Source organism: Pungitius pungitius, chromosome 5 (assembly GCF_949316345.1).
Source record: "Pungitius pungitius chromosome 5, fPunPun2.1, whole genome shotgun sequence".
Taxonomy (NCBI): Eukaryota; Metazoa; Chordata; class Actinopteri; order Perciformes; family Gasterosteidae; genus Pungitius; species Pungitius pungitius.
Genome location: NC_084904.1, coordinates 23,929,220 through 23,948,405, shown reverse-complemented (window position 1 = coordinate 23,948,405; position 19,186 = coordinate 23,929,220). Strand labels below are relative to the sequence as shown.

The 19,186-nt window shown below is 50.2% G+C and overlaps 2 protein-coding genes across 2 annotated transcripts; both read left to right on the top strand.

Moving 5' to 3' along the window:
* Window positions 1-524: 524 nt before the first annotated feature.
* Window positions 525-7,640, top strand: pomt1 (protein-O-mannosyltransferase 1). Its single transcript, XM_037483415.2, has 20 exons — window positions 525-678; window positions 1,916-2,037; window positions 2,121-2,227; window positions 2,308-2,358; window positions 2,432-2,578; window positions 3,387-3,495; window positions 3,566-3,622; window positions 4,259-4,352; window positions 4,497-4,652; window positions 4,720-4,850; window positions 4,930-5,025; window positions 5,105-5,197; window positions 5,277-5,373; window positions 6,060-6,152; window positions 6,250-6,370; window positions 6,478-6,575; window positions 6,699-6,812; window positions 6,926-7,052; window positions 7,126-7,303; window positions 7,388-7,640. Exons 1-20 carry the CDS (start codon window positions 676-678, stop codon window positions 7,560-7,562), a joined length of 2,169 nt encoding a protein of 722 aa, XP_037339312.2. The 5' UTR covers window positions 525-675; the 3' UTR covers window positions 7,563-7,640.
* A 704-nt stretch (window positions 7,641-8,344) lies between these two features.
* Window positions 8,345-19,063, top strand: snapc4 (small nuclear RNA activating complex, polypeptide 4). Its single transcript, XM_037483127.2, has 21 exons — window positions 8,345-8,635; window positions 8,912-9,023; window positions 9,150-9,190; window positions 9,326-9,422; window positions 10,951-10,976; window positions 11,091-11,213; window positions 11,364-11,504; window positions 11,580-11,664; window positions 11,776-11,857; window positions 12,103-12,204; window positions 14,557-14,629; window positions 14,704-14,868; window positions 14,946-15,096; window positions 15,192-15,298; window positions 15,391-15,485; window positions 15,594-15,688; window positions 15,799-15,899; window positions 15,986-17,581; window positions 17,675-18,371; window positions 18,459-18,742; window positions 18,825-19,063. The coding sequence occupies exons 2-21, from the start codon at window positions 8,912-8,914 to the stop codon at window positions 18,915-18,917; spliced, it is 4,266 nt and encodes a 1,421-aa protein (XP_037339024.2). The 5' UTR covers window positions 8,345-8,635; the 3' UTR covers window positions 18,918-19,063.
* The last annotated feature ends 123 nt before the right edge of the window (window positions 19,064-19,186 follow it).

Below are 19,186 nucleotides of genomic sequence, written 5' to 3'. Positions count from 1 at the left end.
AGACAGCAGCAACCAAACACCGGGCACATCGAGCGGCTCACTGAGCAGACAGCAGCAACCAAACACCGGGCACATCGAGCGGCTCACTGAGCAGACAGCAGCAACCAAACACCGGGCACATCGAGCGGCTCGCTGAGCAGACAGCAGCAACCAAACACCGGGCACATCGAGCGGCTCACTGAGCAGACAGCAGCAACCAAACACCGGGCACATCGAGCGGCTCACTGAGCAGACAGCAGCAACCAAACACCGGGCACATCGAGCGGCTCGCTGAGCAGACAGCAGCAACCAAACACCGGGCACATCGAGCGGCTCGCTGAGCAGACAGCAGCAACCAAACACCGGGCACATCGAGCGGCTCGCTGAGCAGACAGCAGCAACCAAACACCGGGCACATCGAGCGGCTCACTGAGCAGACAGCAGCAACCAAACACCGGGCACATCGAGCGGCTCACTGAGCAGACAGCAGCAACCAAACACCGGGCACATCGAGCGGCTCGCTGAGCAGACAGCAGCAACCAAACACCGGGCACATCGAGCGGCTCGCTGAGCAGACAGCAGCAACCAAACACCGGGCACATCGAGCGGCTCACTGAGCAGACAGCAGCAAACCGGGAGAAACGTGGGAGCCACGAGCACTCCAGGAGCCGAGAGTTATTGTTCTTTACCGGCGGGATGGTCAGTTTGAAGTTAACGTTCTGACGTCACCAGGTGGCTTTACAGTAGCAGGAATGTAAGCTAACAAAACTCCGGCAGCTAATTGCTAACGGTGGTGCTAATGCTAACGGCCGATAGTTGCATCCATAGATATATATATATATAAAGGCTAGATGTCTCGTCCGCGTTCTCGGCTAACGGAGTCGAACGTCCGCACATGGCGGCCATCTTGCTACAGTGCGCTCGATCACCTATTACATTGTTGGTAGTGATACATGTACTTATAACCATTACTTGATCAATTTTCAACTAATTTTTAAACTGTTTGGTTTGTTCATATGTTGCCATTCTGTATGCTGAGTTTCAGTAGCCTATGTATTTAACATAAATCCCTTGTGCATATGAAAGCCATGGTTATAATTATAATTATTCCTGTTCCCATCCCTATGAACTCGTAGAGGAAGGTGAACTGCACCACTATTGGACCTGTCATCTGGGGAACACTACGCACAGCTAAGCAACTGAAACTGTTGCTCTGGCCTCCCAATCAACTTTTTTCCTTTGATGAAAAGGCTTATCGGTTAATTGGTTCCGCCAAATCACTTTTATAATGGAAGGTCAGCTAAACTTGAACTGTGTGCATCATATAAATGATCCACTTGGCCTTTGAACTCTCACAGAGTGAAAACCCCTCTCTGTACATCTCTGTATCATTATTATATTATTATAACTGTCTTTATATAAATATAATAAAAACTGACTAGGATGTTCTCGGTACCGATTGTTTGCAGTTGTTTGTGAACTTTTCAGCTCGGTCCGTCTGTGCAGAGGTTCATTAAAATTTTAGAACAGAATAATTATTAGTCATAACTACATCTCTGACATTTATAACAAACCAAACCATTTAAAAATCGGTTAAAATTTGAGCAAGTTATGGTTATTTAAAAAGTATATGTACTACCAACATGATGTTGAGTGAGGTGACTGTAGCAAGATGGCCACCATCTGCGGAAGTTCGAGACCTTCATCTATCCACAGGAGTATTCATCAATTTATTAATACATGTTATAGTGTGATGTTACTTACTGCAACATCTGCAACAAGGAGAGCAAATGCAAACGATCTGAATCATTGATAAAAGTGCTCACAATCCTGTTTGTGTCTCCCATGTATCAGTCTCAAATGTCTCTGTTTCACCTCTCACTGTGTCACATGTCACATGTCACGTGTCTTCTGTCTCAACTGTCTTGTGTGTCAGGTGTCAGTGATGGCACAGTTCCCCCTGGTAGTGACAACTCAGGTTGACCTGGTCCTGGTTCTGGTCTCCTTGCTGGCCCTCTGGACCAGACTGAGTTACCTGAGCTACCCCAACGCTGTGGTGTAAGTTTGTTTGATTCATCTGTGCCCCCCCCCCCGTCCCCAAAAACAAAGAAAGCTCCATGATGTCTCTGACTGCTTTAAAGGTTTGATGAGGTCTACTACGGTCAGTTTGTGTCTCTCTACATGAAGAGAGTCTTCTTCATCGATGACAGCGGGCCGCCGCTCGGTCACACGATACTGGCCCTCGGAGGTCAGTTACCACGACAACCACTCTGTGGGGTCACCTGTGTGTCGGGCACCTGTGTGAGTTTATTAATCTGTTTGTTGCAGCGTACCTGGGAGGATTTGATGGAAACTTTGTGTGGAACAGAATTGGAGCAGGTAGGAACTTCAGTTACAGACACTTTAAAGCAGCTGAACCTATTTGAACCGGTGTGTTTGATTTGTTGTACAGAGTATCCCAGCAGTTTGAGTGTGTGGAGTCTGCGTTTTCTGCCGGCTCTGTGTGGAGCGCTCTGTGTTCCTCTCGTCTACCTGTTGACTCTGGAGCTGAAGTTCTCTCACCTGTCTGCTTTGGGAGCTTCAGTGCTGCTGCTGCTGGGTGAGACATGAGCATGATGCGTTCAGGGACTGACATGAGTGTGGTGCGTTCAGGGAATGACATGTGAGCGGCGTGTTCAGGGACTGACATGAGTGTGGTGCGTTCAGGGACTTACATGCGAGCGGTGCGTTCAGTGTCTGACATGTGAGCGGTGCGTTCAGTGTCTGACATGTGAGCGGTGCGTTCAGTGTCTGACATGCGAGCGGTGCGTTCAGTGTCTGACATGTGAGCGGTGCGTTCAGTGTCTGACATGTGAGCGGTGCGTTCAGTGTCTGACATGTGAGCGGTGCGTTCAGTGTCTGACATGTGAGCGGTGCGTTCAGTGTCTGACATGCGAGCGGTGCGTTCAGTGTCTGACATGTGAGCGGTGCGTTCAGTGTCTGACATGCGAGCGGTGCGTTCAGGGACTGACATGTGAGCGGCGTGTTCAGGGACTGACATGAGTGTGGTGCGTTCAGGGACTTACATGCGAGCGGTGCGTTCAGTGTCTGACATGCGAGCGGTGCGTTCAGTGTCTGACATGCGAGCGGTGCGTTCAGTGTCTGACATGTGAGCGGTGCGTTCAGTGTCTGACATGCGAGCGGTGCGTTCAGTGTCTGACATGTGAGCGGTGCGTTCAGTGTCTGACATGCGAGCGGTGCGTTCAGTGTCTGACATGTGAGCGGTGCGTTCAGTGTCTGACATGCGAGCGGTGCGTTCAGGGATTGACATGTGAGCGGTGCGTTCAGGGACTGACATGCGAGCGGTGCGTTCAGGGACTTACATGCGAGGGGTGCGTTCAGGGACTGACACTAACCCTGTGTTCCAGATAACTCTCTGATCGTGCAGTCCCGCTTCATGCTGCTGGAGTCGCTGCTCATCTTCTTCGTGCTGCTGTCCTTCTTCTCCTACCTGAGGTTCCACAACTCCTCCCACAGGTGAGACTTCAGCTGGAGACAGGCTCCTCTTACAGGCCAGCGGTGACTGCTATGACCTTTGACCCCTCAGCTGCTTCAGATACTGCTGGCTGCTGCTGTCTGGAGCCTCATGTGCCGCGGCGGTAGGGTGAGTGTGTGTGTGTTTGTGAGCATTGATGTGTGTGCACGTGGCTGACTGAGCTGGATCATTTTCAGGATAAGATGACATAGATCAGGCTTCTCTGTTCCCCAAAGCAAGTCCAGATGTGTTGCTGTGGTGATTTTGCCACCATATCACCACATCCAAAACCTGAACCTGATCCCATCAATATCCTATTTCTTATGGGCATGGACAGTGTGTGGGACGGTCTGTGGGACAGTGTGTGGGACGGTCTGTGGGACAGTGTGTGGGACGGTCTGTGGGACAGTGTGTGGGACAGTGTGTGAGACAGTGTGTGAGACAGTGTGTGGGACAGTGTGTGGGACAGTGTGTGAGACAGTGTGTGGGACAGTGTGTGAGACAGTGTGTGAGACCGTGTGTGGGACGGTCTGTGGGACAGTGTGTGGGACGGTCTGTGGGACAGTGTGTGGGACAGTGTGTGGGACAGTGTGTGAGACCGTGTGTGGGACGGTCTGTGGGACGGTGTGTGAGACAGTGTGTGGGACAGTGTGTGAGACAGTGTGTGGGACAGTGTGTGAGACAGTGTGTGGGACAGTGTGTGAGACATCTCATCCTGGAAATGATCCGGCCCAGGTGTGTGTTAATGTGTGTGTTTGCTGTCAGGGTGAAGTATATGGGCGTGTTCTCCTACCTGCTGCTGGTGGGTGTGGCCTCTCTGCACACCTGGCACCTTATTGGAGACCAAGCCGTCAGCCATGTGAGTTCAGATCAATAAACTGATCACTGCTTGTTGATCTGCTTCAGCTCATTCATATGCACATCCTGCTGTTTGATGGTGATGATGTCACCAGCTAGCGATGTCATTTATGACATAAGATCCATTGTGTCTGTGTACGTGTAGCTGAGTGTGTGTGTGCAGTGTGTGTGTCGGATTGTGTGTCTCCTGGTGGTTCCGGTCCTGCTCTACGTCTTCTGGTTCTATATTCATCTCACTCTATTGGACCGCAGCGGACCACATGACCAGCTGATGAGCCCCGCCTTCCAGGCCAGTCTGGAGGTAAAAACTGTGTGTGTGTGTGTGTGTGTGTGTGTGTTTGTTATGATGTATTGATTTGTGTTGTCAGGGGGGTCTCTCCAGAATCACTCAGGGTCAGCCTCTGGAAGTCGCTTATGGTAGTCAGGTGACTTTGAGAAGCTCCGTGTCCCAACCAATCCCCTGCTGGCTCCACTCGCACAAAGCCAACTACCCAATCAGGTGCTGCCAGGTCACATGGACACAGCGTCCAATGAGAGAGCTCCCATTTGAAGTCTGACTAATGGTACTTCCTGTTCAGGTATGAAAATGGGCGGGGCAGCTCTCACCAGCAGCAGGTCACCTGTTACCCTTTCAAAGACGTCAACAACTGGTGGATCATTAAAGACCCCGACAGGTGAGTCCCCAGTTTGTCCCTGGGCATGCTGGGAGATGTAGTCCCTATCTGACCTATCCAGTCTGTCTCTGTCCCACAGACAGGAGCTGGTGGTCGGCACTCCTCCGCGCCCTGTCCGTCACGGTGATGTCATTCAGCTGGTCCATGGGATGACATCACGCTTCCTCAACAGGTAACCGCTCACCTCACTGCCGTGGTGCATTTTAAGGACAATCCAACATTGACTTGACATTACGTGTGTTTGTGTGTAGTCATGACGTAGCAGCTCCCATGAGCCCTCACTCTCAGGAAGTGTCGGGTTACATCAACTTCAACGTTTCCATGGCAGCACAGAACCTGTGGAGAGTGGTGAGCACATCTATGCTAACATGGTAACGTCCCGTGACCTGTATGGTGATGATAGTGTCCTGTGACCTAACCCTAACCCTATGTACATGCTAACATCCCGCTACCTCCAAGTACAGGCTAACATCCCGCTACCTCCAAGTACAGGCTAAAGTCCTGCTACCTCCAAGTACAGGCTAACATCCCGCTACCTCCAAGTACAGGCTAACGTCCCGCTACCTCCAAGTACAGGCTAAAGTCCCGCTACCTCCAAGTACAGGCTAACATCCCGCTACCTCCAAGTACATGCTAACATCCCGCTACCTCCAAGTACAGGCTAACGTCCCGCTACCTCCAAGTACAGGCTAACGTCCCGCTACCTCCAAGTACAGGCTAAAGTCCCGCTACCTCCAAGTACAAGCTGACGTCCCGCTACCTCCAAGTACAGGCTAACGTCCCGCTACCTCCAAGTACAGGCTAACGTCCCACTACCTCCAAGTACACGCTAACGTCCCACTACCTCCAAGTACACGCTAACGTCCCGCTACCTCCAAGTACACGCTAACGTCCCGCTACCTCCAAGTACACGCTAACGTCCCGCTACCTCCAAGTACAGGCTAACGTCCCGCTAACGTCCCGCTCTCTCCAAGTACACGCCAACGTCCCGCTACCTCCAAGTACACGCTAACGTCCCGGTGTCCTTGTTGCAGAACCTTCCTCACCGGGAGGCGGAATCAGAGTCCTGGAAAACAATCCTCTCTGAGGTTCGATTAGTTCATGTCAACACTTCAGCTGTCCTCAAGGTACTGACAGGAAGTGAACACCTATGACACACAGATTTCCTGTGACCATATGAGGGTTGATGTGTGTGTGTGTGTGTGTGTGTGTGTGTGAGAGTAGCTGAGTGGTGTGTCTCTTCCAGACTGGGGTTTCCGTCAGTTGGAGGTCGTTGGGGAGAAACTGTTTAAAGCTCACAGCAGCAGTTTGGGCTGGACCGTCGAGGAGCATCGTTATGGAACCAGTACGACCTCTGACCCCAACCTACACGCTGTGTCTTTATAGAGTTCTCACCCCTTAGTGTTTGCGGAATGAACCAATCAATCGTAGCTGGAGTGTCTGTGTGTGTAGGTCAGGAGCAGAAGGAGAGGGAAGCGGAGCTTCATTCTCCGACTCATATCGATGTGGAGAGGAAGATCTCCTTCTGGGCCAAATTCTTAGAGCTTCAGGTATGATGTCATCACATTGTTATCCAAACAGATGGCTTGTTTGTGCCACATTCAGTTAAAAGTTCATTAAAAAATGTACATTAAAAAATGTAATGATGATGTCATGACGCGTTACCATGACAGTGGAAGATGCTGACGGTTAAACAAGAAGACTCTGAGCACAAATACAGCTCCTCCCCTCTGGAATGGGTTACCATGGAAACCAACATTGCATACTGGCTGCATTCCTCCACCAACGTAACATTCACTAATTCACTTGGCACTCTGAGATCTGTTGATTAAGAGTGCGTTATAAATAAAAGGTAATATTATTCACTCGTTCTGTGAGTGAATGGCGGCTTCCATCTCAGGCTCAGATCCATTTGATTGGTAACCCGGTGTCGTGGGGCGTGGCCATACTCAGCCTGCTAGCTTATCAGCTGCTGGCAGCCATTTACCTAGTGAGGAGGAGGCGGGGCTTCAAAGACATCTCTGATGGTATGTACACACACAAAATATTTTCTCAGATTGTCACCATGAAATAATGATGTGTGGGTCTGTGTCTCTCCAGGTGTGTGGGCTCAGTTTGTGTGTGTGGGTTGTGTGTGTGTTGGGGGTTGGGTTGTGAATTTTGTTCCCTTCCTGTTGATGGAGAAGACTCTCTTCCTGTATCACTACTTGCCGGCTCTCTGCTACCTGCATCTGCTAAGCCCCGCCCTGCTGGAGCATGTACACACTCACCTGCTCAGGTACGCACACACGCTCACTACCCAAGTGTGCACACACACACACACTGTGTACTGTGATGTAACTTGTTGTGTGTGTCTGTGCAGCAAAGCGACACACCGCCGTGCGCTGTGCGTGTGCGCATGGATCGTGCTGACGTCAGTCTTCTTGTCCTACCGGACCTTCTGCCCTTTGACCTACGGCACACCGGAGCTATCGGCCAATCAGCTGCAAGCACTCAAGTGGAGGGACTCCTGGGACATCCTGTACCGTTACCGCTAGACAAAGACAGGCAGACGTCACACGCATCACTTCCTGTTTCAATAAGTCTGGTGAAAATAAACACATTTCCTTTTCAAATGATCCTTTTTTTATTGTGCTCATGTGTTTTATTGTGAAGGGGCGGAGCTGATCCCAAACCATGATGCTCTGTAGCTGTGTCTCATTTGGTGAGCTGCATCCTCATGAGCCATCGGCTTCAAGGGCCGAATGGGCTGAACCGAGCGTCTCTGAAATAGTAATAGCCTTGAAACACTATAAAATGCAGATAGAAAACAATCTTCTTTGTGTTTCATGACATATTTCAGGCTGGGAAAAGATCATTTTCCAGTCATATTCATTGAAATCAGTTAAGCTATCATTTCAACTACTGTAAATTCAGGGCTAAAGAGCGCACTTAAATATAAGCAGCGCCACTGAAATTTAAAAAAAGATGTGTGTGTGTGTATTTATATATATATATATAAACCACAACAACAAACACATTTAATGGCTTGTATGCAAAGACTTTCTTCTCTTGCATCTTACAGTTAAGTAATTAAAATATTACACAAGCTGAATGTCACCACATCCTTCTCCTGTATAAAGGGTCAAAGTTGAGGCATTAAAGTGACTTTTCACTAATAACAACACACTACGTTGTGTGTATAAATGTGTGTTGGTACATTGATGTTTATGAGAAGCAGACCTGGATGGACTTAGGACCCAGGGGGGTTCAGGTGAGGGGGGGCAGCATGACGGCGTCCTATGGTTCTAACTGGGAGAAGTTTGTTCTTTAAATCATGACATCGTTTACCTACGTCACGTAACTTCAGTGACGTATGCGGTCCAGAAATGCGTCCAAAAGGATGCATCCTAGGGAATTGAGACATACCACCGACTCTGCCGGTGAAAACACTGTTTACCGGGAACCGGAACTCCGTGTGTGCCGCGCTGCCTGCTGGGTAATATGTGAACGACAGCGGGACGTTGATTGGAGCTCCGCGGCGCGTGGAGATAGAAAGTAAAGAAACAAGGTGAAGACCAACGGACTTTAATGGAGAAACGGAGATAAAAGAGGACGGAAGTCACCGAAGGTCAGAGAAGGTCTAACGTTAATCATTAATGTTACTGTTTGTGTTAGCTGCTAATGCTAATATGACAAGCTAGCCGGCAGGATTACCACGTTAATGGTACTGTAGTATTACAAATAGTTACTGCACTAGCAACACGGAGTTACTACAGTTCTAAAACTGTAGTATTACTAATTCAATTACTGTAGAAGGAGGAGTATTGGTCACAGTAGTACTACCATCATCACCGTACTTAACGTACTGTACAGTGTGTATTAATGTATTAATGTGCACGTGCAGATGTCTCTCTCTCTCTCTGCAGAGAGAGACAGGATCCAGCGACAGGTGGAGCAGCTGGAACAGAACCTGTCTGCTACGAACACTGAGCTGGAGCTGCTGAGCAGCGAGACAGGTACCTGTCTGTCTGTCTTTGTCCCTCCCTCTGGCTGTCTGTCTAACACACACTGAGCTGGAGCTGCTGAGCAGTGAGACAGGTACCTGTCTGTCTGTCTAACAGTGTTTTTGTGTTTCTGGTCAGATGATGAATCAGATGGTGATGACACAGAGGAGGAGAGACAGGTAATGTAATTCTTTCCTTTTTATTAAATACAAATATAACAGAATAATGATATATATATCATGTATTCTATCAGTACACATGATCACATATTAGTGATAGAATAATAGAGATGAACTCTGATGGTTTGGGTTCAGTCTGCTTTAGGTCTGTTGGCTCAGAGAGAGAAAATCCAGAATGAGATCCACAACCTGGAGGAAGTCCTGGGACAACACAGTCCTGTCTGCGTCTCAGGTACCTGTCTGTCTCTTAAGTCCTGTCTGCGTCTCAGGTACCTGTCTGTCTCTTAAGTCCTGTCTGCGTCTCAGGTACCTGTCTGTCTCTTAAGTCCTGTCTGCGTCTCGGGTACCAGTCTGTCTCTTAAGTCCTGTCTGCGTCTCAGGTACCTGTCTGTCTCTTACGTCCTGTCTGCGTCTCGGGTACCTGTCTGTCTCTTACGTCCTGTCTGCGTCTCGGGTACCTGTCTGTCTCTTACGTCCTGTCTGCGTCTCGGGTACCTGTCTGTCTCTTAAGTCCTGTCTGTGTCTCGGGTACCTGTCTGCGTCTCGGGTACCTGTCTGTCTCTCAAGTCCTATCTGCGTCTCGGGTATCTGTCTGTCTCTTAAGTCCTGTCTGCGTCTCGGGTATCTGTCTGTCTCTTAAGTCCTGTCTGCGTCTCAGGTACCTGTCTGTCTCTTAAGTCCTGTCTGCGTCTCGGGTACCAGTCTGTCTCTTAAGTCCTGTCTGCGTCTCAGGTACCTGTCTGTCTCTTACGTCCTGTCTGCGTCTCGGGTACCTGTCTGTCTCTTACGTCCTGTCTGCGTCTCGGGTACCTGTCTGTCTCTTACGTCCTGTCTGCGTCTCGGGTACCTGTCTGTCTCTTAAGTCCTGTCTGTGTCTCGGGTACCTGTCTGCGTCTCGGGTACCTGTCTGTCTCTCAAGTCCTATCTGCGTCTCGGGTATCTGTCTGTCTCTTAAGTCCTGTCTGCGTCTCGGGTATCTGTCTGTCTCTTAAGTCCTGTCTGCGTCTCGGGTACCTGTCTGTCTCTTACGTCCTGTCTGCGTCTCGGGTACCTGTCTGTCTCTTACGTCCTGTCTGCGTCTCGGGTACCTGTCTGTCTCTTAAGTCCTGTCTGTGTCTCGGGTACCTGTCTGCGTCTCGGGTACCTGTCTGTCTCTCAAGTCCTATCTGCGTCTCGGGTATCTGTCTGTCTCTTAAGTCCTGTCTGCGTCTCGGGTATCTGTCTGTCTCTTAAGTCCTGTCTGCGTCTCGGGTACCTGTCTGTCTCTTAAGTCCTGTCTGCGTCTCGGGTATCTGTCTGTCTCTTAAGTCCTGTCTGCGTCTCGGGTATCTGTCTGTCTCTTAAGTCCTGTCTGCGTCTCGGGTACCTGTCTGTCTCTTAAGTCCTGTCTGCGTCTCGGGTACCTGTCTGTCTCTTAAGTCCTGTCTGCGTCTCGGGTATCTGTCTGTCTCTTAAGTCCTGTCTGCGTCTCGGGTATCTGTCTGTCTCTTAAGTCCTATCTGCGTCTCGGGTACCAGTCTGTCTCTGGGTACCTGTCTGCGTCTCAGGTACCTGTCTGTCTCTTACGTCCTGTCTGCGTCTCAGGTACCTGTCTGTCTCTTACGTCCTGTCTGCGTCTCAGGTACCTGTCTGTCTCTTAAGTCCTATCTGCGTCTCGGGTACCTGTCTGTCTCTGGGTACCTGTCTGCGTCTCGGGTACCTGTCTGTCTCTTTGAAGGCTCAGACACATCATATATTCTTGTCTGTTGTTTTTTCTTCAGATGATGAGGACAGCAGCAGTGAGGAGGTCAGTAATGTCCTTCACCCTGTCCACACCATCTACAGACAGACGAGTCAGTGTAATACTAACAGTGTCTCTACCTGTCTCTCTCTCTCTGTACCCGTCTGTCTGTACCTTCAGAGTGAGCTGGCTCTGTCTCCGTCAACAGACTCGTGTCTTCAGATGAACCTCGTCTACCAGCAAGTGGTTCAAGAGACGTTGGACCAGCTGGAGACGCTTCTGACACACAACCACAGACAACAGGTTGGCACAGACACACCACCACCGACACACAACAGGTTGACACATACACACAACGACATACACAGACACACAACCACAGACACACAACCACAGACAATGGCATTTTGCATACCATGCATCATCTTCATCACGTTCTGCTTCTCTTTGTAGAAGGAGCTTTTGTCTCAGTTGTCTGGCCCAGTCAAAGAGTCCTCCAGGGAACGTCCCGCCCACCCGTCCTGCCAGAAGACCATCAACATGTACCTGGGCTGCTTCCTCAAACCATACTTTAAGGACAAACTGACAGGCCTGGTAAGACAGACAGAGAGACAGACAGACAGAGAGACAGGCAGACAGACACACCAATGTCTGCTTTTCTGTCCCCAGGGTCCTCCAGCCAATGATGAGACCAAGGAGAAGGCCAGCAGGTTGACTGGTTGTCTGGACGACAAGAAATTGAAAGTCAAGCGATGTAAGAATCAATGAAACCTACTTTTACGTTCACTATGCAAATCAGATGTACATAATGTATACTGTCTGTCTGTCTGTCTGTCTGTCTGTCTGTCTGTCTGTCTGTCTTCAGGGGAGAGCTGGCAGAAGACTCTGTTGATCCACTCAGTGACCAGAGACAGTCTGAGGAGAATCATCCAACCCAAACTCTCCAAGTAACATCACTTTGTCTTCTTCTACTTAATGAGATGACGTAGTAACACCACCTTAGCATCCGTCACACTGGGACACTAACTGCAGTACACACCACCTCCTCCTGATAGAAATGCTACTTTGTTACTTGTTGTGGTCCTGGTTCTGGTCCCTGTGGGTCGGATCCATTCGCTGGAGGTGGCTTTGAGAAACATCACAGTACTGCAGTGTAGTTGTGTGTGTTTGTGATGTCCCGTCTCCGTCTCAGGGTGGACTACCTGAGCCAGAAGCTGTCCAGAGCAGCAGAGACGGACAAGGAGCCGCTGAGACAGCAGATGGACAGTCTGGAGAGAGAAATCGAACTGCTCAGGTGTGTGTTTGTGTGTGTCACGTGGGGGCACAACACCTACACAAACACGACTTCATTCACCAAAAGTAAAGACGGACGCACAACAACTACACAAACACGACTTCATTCACCAAAAGTAAAGACGGACGCACAACAACTACACAAACACGACTTCATTCACCAAAAGTAAACAGACGCACAACAACTACACAAACACAACTTAATTCACCAAAAGTAAAGACTGACGCACAACAACTACACAAACACGACTTCATTCACCAAAAGTAAAGACGGACGCACAACAACTACACAAACACGACTTCATTCACCAAAAGTAAAGACGGACGCACAACAACTACACAAACACGACTTCATTCACCAAAAGTAAAGACGGACGCACAACACCTACACAAACACGACTTCATTCACCAAAAGTAAAGACGGACGCACAACAACTACACAAACACGACTTCATTCACCAAAAGTAAACAGACGCACAACAACTACACAAACACAACTTAATTCACCAAAAGTAAAGACTGACACACAACAACTACACAAACACGACTTCATTCACCAAAAGTAAAGACGGACGCACAACAACTACACAAACACGACTTCATTCACCAAAAGTAAACAGACGCACAACAACTACACAAACACGACTTCATTCACCAAAAGTAAACAGACGCACAACAACTACACAAACACAACTTGATTCACCAAAAGTAAAGACTGACGCACAACAACTACACAAACACGACTTCATTCACCAAAAGTAAAGACTGACGCACAACAACTACACAAACACGACTTCATTCACCAAAAGTAAAGACGGACGCACAACAACTACACAAACACAACTTCATTCACCAAAAGTAAACAGACGCACAACAACTACACAAACACAACTTAATTCACCAAAAGTAAAGACTGACGCACAACAACTACACAAACACAACTTCATTCACCAAAAGTAAAGACGGACGCACAACAACTACACAAACACAACTTCATTCACCAAAAGTAAACAGACGCACAACAACTACACAAACACGACTTCATTCACCAAAAGTAAACAGACGCACAACAACTACACAAACACAACTTGATTCACCAAAAGTAAAGACTGACGCACAACAACTACACAAACACGACTTCATTCACCAAAAGTAAAGACTGACGCACAACAACTACACAAACACGACTTCATTCACCAAAAGTAAACAGACGCACAACAACTACACAAACACGACTTCATTCACCAAAAGTAAACAGACGCACAACAACTACACAAACACAACTTGATTCACCAAAAGTAAAGACTGACGCACAACAACTACACAAACACGACTTCATTCACCAAAAGTAAAGACTGACGCACAACAACTACACAAACACGACTTCATTCACCAAAAGTAAAGACGGACGCACAACAACTACACAAACACAACTTCATTCACCAAAAGTAAACAGACGCACAACAACTACACAAACACAACTTAATTCACCAAAAGTAAAGACTGACGCACAACAACTACACAAACACAACTTCATTCACCAAAAGTAAAGACGGACGCACAACAACTACACAAACACAACTTCATTCACCAAAAGTAAACAGACGCACAACAACTACACAAACACAACTTAATTCACCAAAAGTAAAGACTGACGCACAACAACTACACAAACACAACTTCATTCACCAAAAGTAAAGACTGACGCACAACAACTACACAAACACAACTTCATTCACCAAAAGTAAAGACTGACGCACAACAACTACACAAACACGACTTCATTCACCAAAAGTAAAGACTGACGCACAACAACTACACAAACACAACTTCATTCACCAAAAGTAAAGACGGACGCACAACAACTACACAAACACAACTTCATTCACCAAAAGTAAACAGACGCACAACAACTACACAAACACAACTTAATTCACCAAAAGTAAAGACTGACGCACAACAACTACACAAACACAACTTCATTCACCAAAAGTAAAGACTGACGCACAACAACTACACAAACACAACTTCATTCACCAAAAGTAAAGACTGACGCACAACAACTACACAAACACGACTTCATTCACCAAAAGTAAAGACTGACGCACAACAACTACACAAACACAACTTCATTCACCAAAAGTAAAGACTGACGCACAACAACTACACAAACACAACTTCATTCACCAAAAGTAAACAGATTTGAGCTGACGTCAGAATTCTCGCACACCGACAGACGCACACTGAGCTGCGTAAACCTTCCTTTTGGCTAAGTAGCGTTAGCTCGTCATGAGCTAGCGTTAGCGGTCAATGCTCCAATGGGTCTAATGTGAGGCGGTCTCTGATTGGTCAGAGAGAAGACGGAGGAGCAGCTGGTTGGGGATCGATTCGATGAACACGATTGGCAGAAAATCTCCAATGTTGATGTAAGTGTAAAAATGGGTCTGACTCGGAGGAGATAACTTCTCCTCCTTCACATAAATCATCCCCCTGTCCTCAGTTTGAAGGAACGAGGGATGCGGAGGACATCCGTTGTTTCTGGCAGAACTTCCTCCACCCGTCCATCAGCAAGACAAAGTGGAGTAAGGAGGAGGTGCAGCAGCTGAAGGAGATCAGCAGGAGACATGGAGAGAGAGACTGGGAGACCATTGCTACAGAGCTGGGGGTGAGGCTGACCTGTCTGTCTCTCACCTGTCTCTCTTTGACCTGTCTGTCTCTCTTGCTGACATGTCTGTCTCTCAGACGGGGAGGACAGCCTTCCTGTGTCTCCAGACCTTCCAGCGGTTCGTCTCTGACTCGTTGAAGAACGGCCTGTGGACTCCAGATGAAGACGCTCTGCTCAGGGAGCTCGTGGACAAGATGAGGATCGGAAACTTCATCCCCTACACGCAGAGTAATGACATCACATGGTGACATCACACTCCGCCAGCACAGCGTGGACGTGTCCCTCTGACAGCTGTCTGTCTCTCCTACCTGTCTGTTTCTCAGTGAGTTACTTCATGGAGGGGCGGGACCCGGCTCAGCTGATCTACAGGTGGAACCAGGTTCTGGACCCGAGTCTGAAGAGAGGCTTTTGGACCAAAGAGGAGGACCAGGTAGGTAGGCAGGGGGCGGGGCTCAGACAGGATCTCTGGATCGCACACACACCGCACTAATGTCTCTCCCTGTCCTCCTGTCTGTCCCTCAGCTGCTTCTCAATGCTGTGTCTCGCTATGGAGAGAAGGACTGGTGGAAGATCCGCTTTGAGGTTCCTGGACGCACTGACTCCGGCTGCAGGGACAGGTGAGACCTGATTGGCCCACAGACGCTGTCCTTGGGTGGGTTTGTGCAGAAAGTGAACGTGTGTGTGTGTGTGTGTGTGTGTGTGTGTGTGTGCGTGTGTGTGCACAGGTACTACGACTGTCTGAAGGCGGAGACGAGGAGAGGACCCTTTGACCAGCAGGAGAAGGAGCTGCTGCAGCTGCTGGTGGAGAAGCACGGAGTCGGTGAGTCGCGCTGTGGTCCGAGCGAGCTGAGGCTCATGGGTAATAAAGTGCAGTTAAGATCCTGTGTGTGTGTGTGTGTGTGTGTGTGTGTGTGTGTGTGTGTGTGTCAGGCCGTTGGTCAAAGATTGCTGCAGAGATTCCTCATCGTAACGACGCTCAGTGTCTGAGAGAGTGGAGGAAACTGAACAAACCAGCAAAGCCTCGTCCTGAGGTACTAATAGAGTTTATATATTATTATATATATATACATATTTTGTACCTGAGGTCATGTGACTCTGACCCCTTCTCTGTCCAAAGAGAGTCAAAAAGAAGAAGAAGAAGATGAAGAAGAAGCAGACGTGTCAGTCCACGAGACAGATGAGGAGATGCAAGAGCCTGAAGGAGGAGGAGAGCACTGAGGACGAGGAGGTGAAGGTGGAGTACATAGACAGCGATGGAGATGAGAAGATGAAGGAGGAGGAGGAGGAGGTGAAGGAAGGTGCTCAGAAGGGGGAGCCAGTGGAGGAGGACTACACCTTCTCCCCCTTGCAGGAGTGGATTCCAGCAGAAAAACCCCAAAGCTCCACCTTCCTGAGCTTTCGATTGGTGGAGCTTCCTTCCTCGTCCCCAGACCCGGTCCGGTCCGCAGACCAGCACCCGGTCCGGTCCACCATCCTGGGCAAGTCCGGCCGGTCCGTGATCCTGGGACCGGGTCCCAGGCCGCTCCAGTGGACAGAGCGCCACGCCACCAGCGCCATGATGATGGTGTCGCCTGACCAGCTGCGGGCTTACCTGCACCGCCAGGTGGAGAAGTTGGAGAGGCGGAGCTCCCCGAGGAAGCTCCAACACGTCAGGCAGAACCCGCTGGGGTGGACCCTGGACCCAGGCCTGTTCCTCCAGCTGCAGGCCGCCGTCACGCCGTGGATCGGTAACGTGCTGATCCCTCACAAGAGCCGGGTCACAGTGGCCGACGCCCTGAGGGGGCGGGAGGAGGACCTCCTCTCCACACCGGTCTTCATGCTCCTCCTCCAGGCCATGCACGTGGATGCCGTCGGTTGCAAAGAGATGATTGAGCAGAGGAGGAACCTTGTGGTGGTGACGCCTCCTGCTCCGCGTCACGCCTCCAACAATTCCGTTGCTGACATGCTTCTGAAGAGGAAGACCATGAAGGAGGAGCAGCAAACTAAACTGATCCTGAAGCAGCTCCAGAGGAAACCTCCTCCTCCTCAGAACTGCCCCATTCTACTTCAGATGCCTCCTAGGATGTCTCCTGTCTCCTTCCCTCAGGCTGTCTTTATTCCACAACCTGGCTCCTCCTCCTTCCAGCTCATGACTACTTCCTCTCCATCTCCACAAAGACCACCCCCAGGGGGGGTCCTCACCTGTCTGTTCCCTCCTGCCCCTCTTCATGTTCTTCCTGCCTCTGGGGGCCCAGTACCTGCCTCCAGTCTTCTGGTCCCTCAGACTGCTCCCTCCTGCGTGGCCACGCCCCCAACAGCTCCTCTTGAACCTCCTCCTGCCGAGCTGGTTTCCTCTCCTCCCAGACCTCCTGTCTCACTGAAGGTCCCATTGCCCCTAAATGCAACACCTACCTGCTCACCTCAGAACCCGAGCTCTGTCCCCCCCCCCTCCATACCAACCTATCAGCTCCTCGCCCCCTCCCATTCAGGCCCATCTGTTGTCCTCGATGATCATTGCTACATACGAAGCAGTCATCTGGTGAAGTCCATCCAAGCTCCCTGTGACTCCGCCTCCAACCAGCAGCCTAAGGCCCTGTCCAGAAGGAGGACGCGGGGTAAGGGGGGGGGGGAGGAGCCGCCGGGCCAGGAGGGACAATGTGTGATCCAGAAAGGAAAGAGGGTTCGGAACCCGACTCCGAGGGCCAAAGCTTTACAGGAAGCTGTTCAGGAGAAGGTGAGGTATTTGTCTGAAACTCTTCTTCTGACCCCCCCCCCACTATCTCCCCCCCCCCCCCCTCTTCTCTTATCTTTCTGTGTTTGTTTTCAGGTCGAAGCCAAGAAGCAGAGATCATCTTCTTCATCTCCTCGTAATAAGCGCCGTCGTAGCACCCCCCCTGAGGAGGTCTTCTCTCAGCCCCCTGGGTTCTGCTTGAGACCCGGTCAATCCATGTGGGTCATGACCCCACGCGGGCTAGTCCAGCTAGCTGAAGCTCCGCCCCAGGGCCTGCAGCTGGCGTTGGTACCAAGCGCCCCCCTCCCTGCTCCACCTGGTCAGCTGATCAGACACACCCTATTCCCCCCCAGTGGGTCTGTCCTCAATCAGCTCCGCCCTCTTACAGCCTCTCCGCTCCGCCAACCCATCTCACACCCCAGCACCCCCCCCGGGCCCCCCTGCCGCCCCCGGCCTCCCCCAAAACTCCTCATTCCAAATAAGGGTGCGGTCGGGGTCAAGCCGGCGGCGCCGCCCTTTCTCAGGAGGGAGGCGCTGCAGTTTGACCCATCCCTCATGTTCCTGGAGACCCCAGAGGCAGTGCGTGAGTGGCTGAGCGGTCGGGGGGGCGTTGCGGTCGGGGGGGGGGCTGGCCTCCTTCCCTACCTGCCTCCCTGCGTCAGCAGCCTGAACACCTTGAGCGCGCTGCTCAGGGCAAAGAGAGTCCTGACCTCATCATCACTGCAGCTCCTGAGGGAGGGGGCCGAGTCCCAGAGGGGGGCGGAGCTACCCGACTCCACCTCTGACCAGTCAGGTACATCTGTCTGTGAGCTAATCAATATTCTGGCCTTTCATAAACCCACCTCCCTTTATGTAAATGTTTATTTCATGTTTTTTGCAGGTCCTCCTCCTCCCGCCCCCCCCGTCAGCCCTGACCTCCTGGAGGCCGAGGAGGCCGAGCTGCTGGTGGTGATGCGTCAACTGGTGGCACAGCGTTTCTCAGGTAACCCCGCCTACCAGCTGCTGAAGGCCCGCTTCCTGTCTTGCTTCACTCTTCCCGCCTTCCTGGCTACGGTACAGCCAATCAGAGCAAAGCGTGGCCCAGCCAATGAGGAGGAGGAAAAGGACAACGAGGAGGAGGAGCTAAAGAAGATCAGGGAGCGATGCAGACAGAGGAGAGCTGAGGTGAGTCGTTATTAGTGATGTCATCATTCTGATGTCATGTCTTTGATGATGAAACAACTTGTTGTCTTCTTTTATTCTCCAGAGGTCTTTGCTGCTATGTGACGGGTCGGGAGCTCCAGCCAATCACTTCTCAGGAATCCAAGGCTCCTCCCCCTTTCCATCTGTGTCCAGTTGAACCACAGGACCTCTTACACGTGGTGCATTCAGGGACCTTGAATAGAATTGCACTAAAATATGTTTGAAGATTTTTTTTAATCAGCTTCTGTAAACGTTCTGTAATTATCAGCTGCTTGATTTGTAATAAAGGGAAAGTTCATGTTTAATGAAGTGTGAGCGAGGACCTGTTTGTGGAGACTATGGACCCTTAAGAGAATTACCCACAAGTCATTGCAATGTGATGTCAAAAACAGGATACGGGAGCCTTTTGTTTTTATTCTCTTCTCC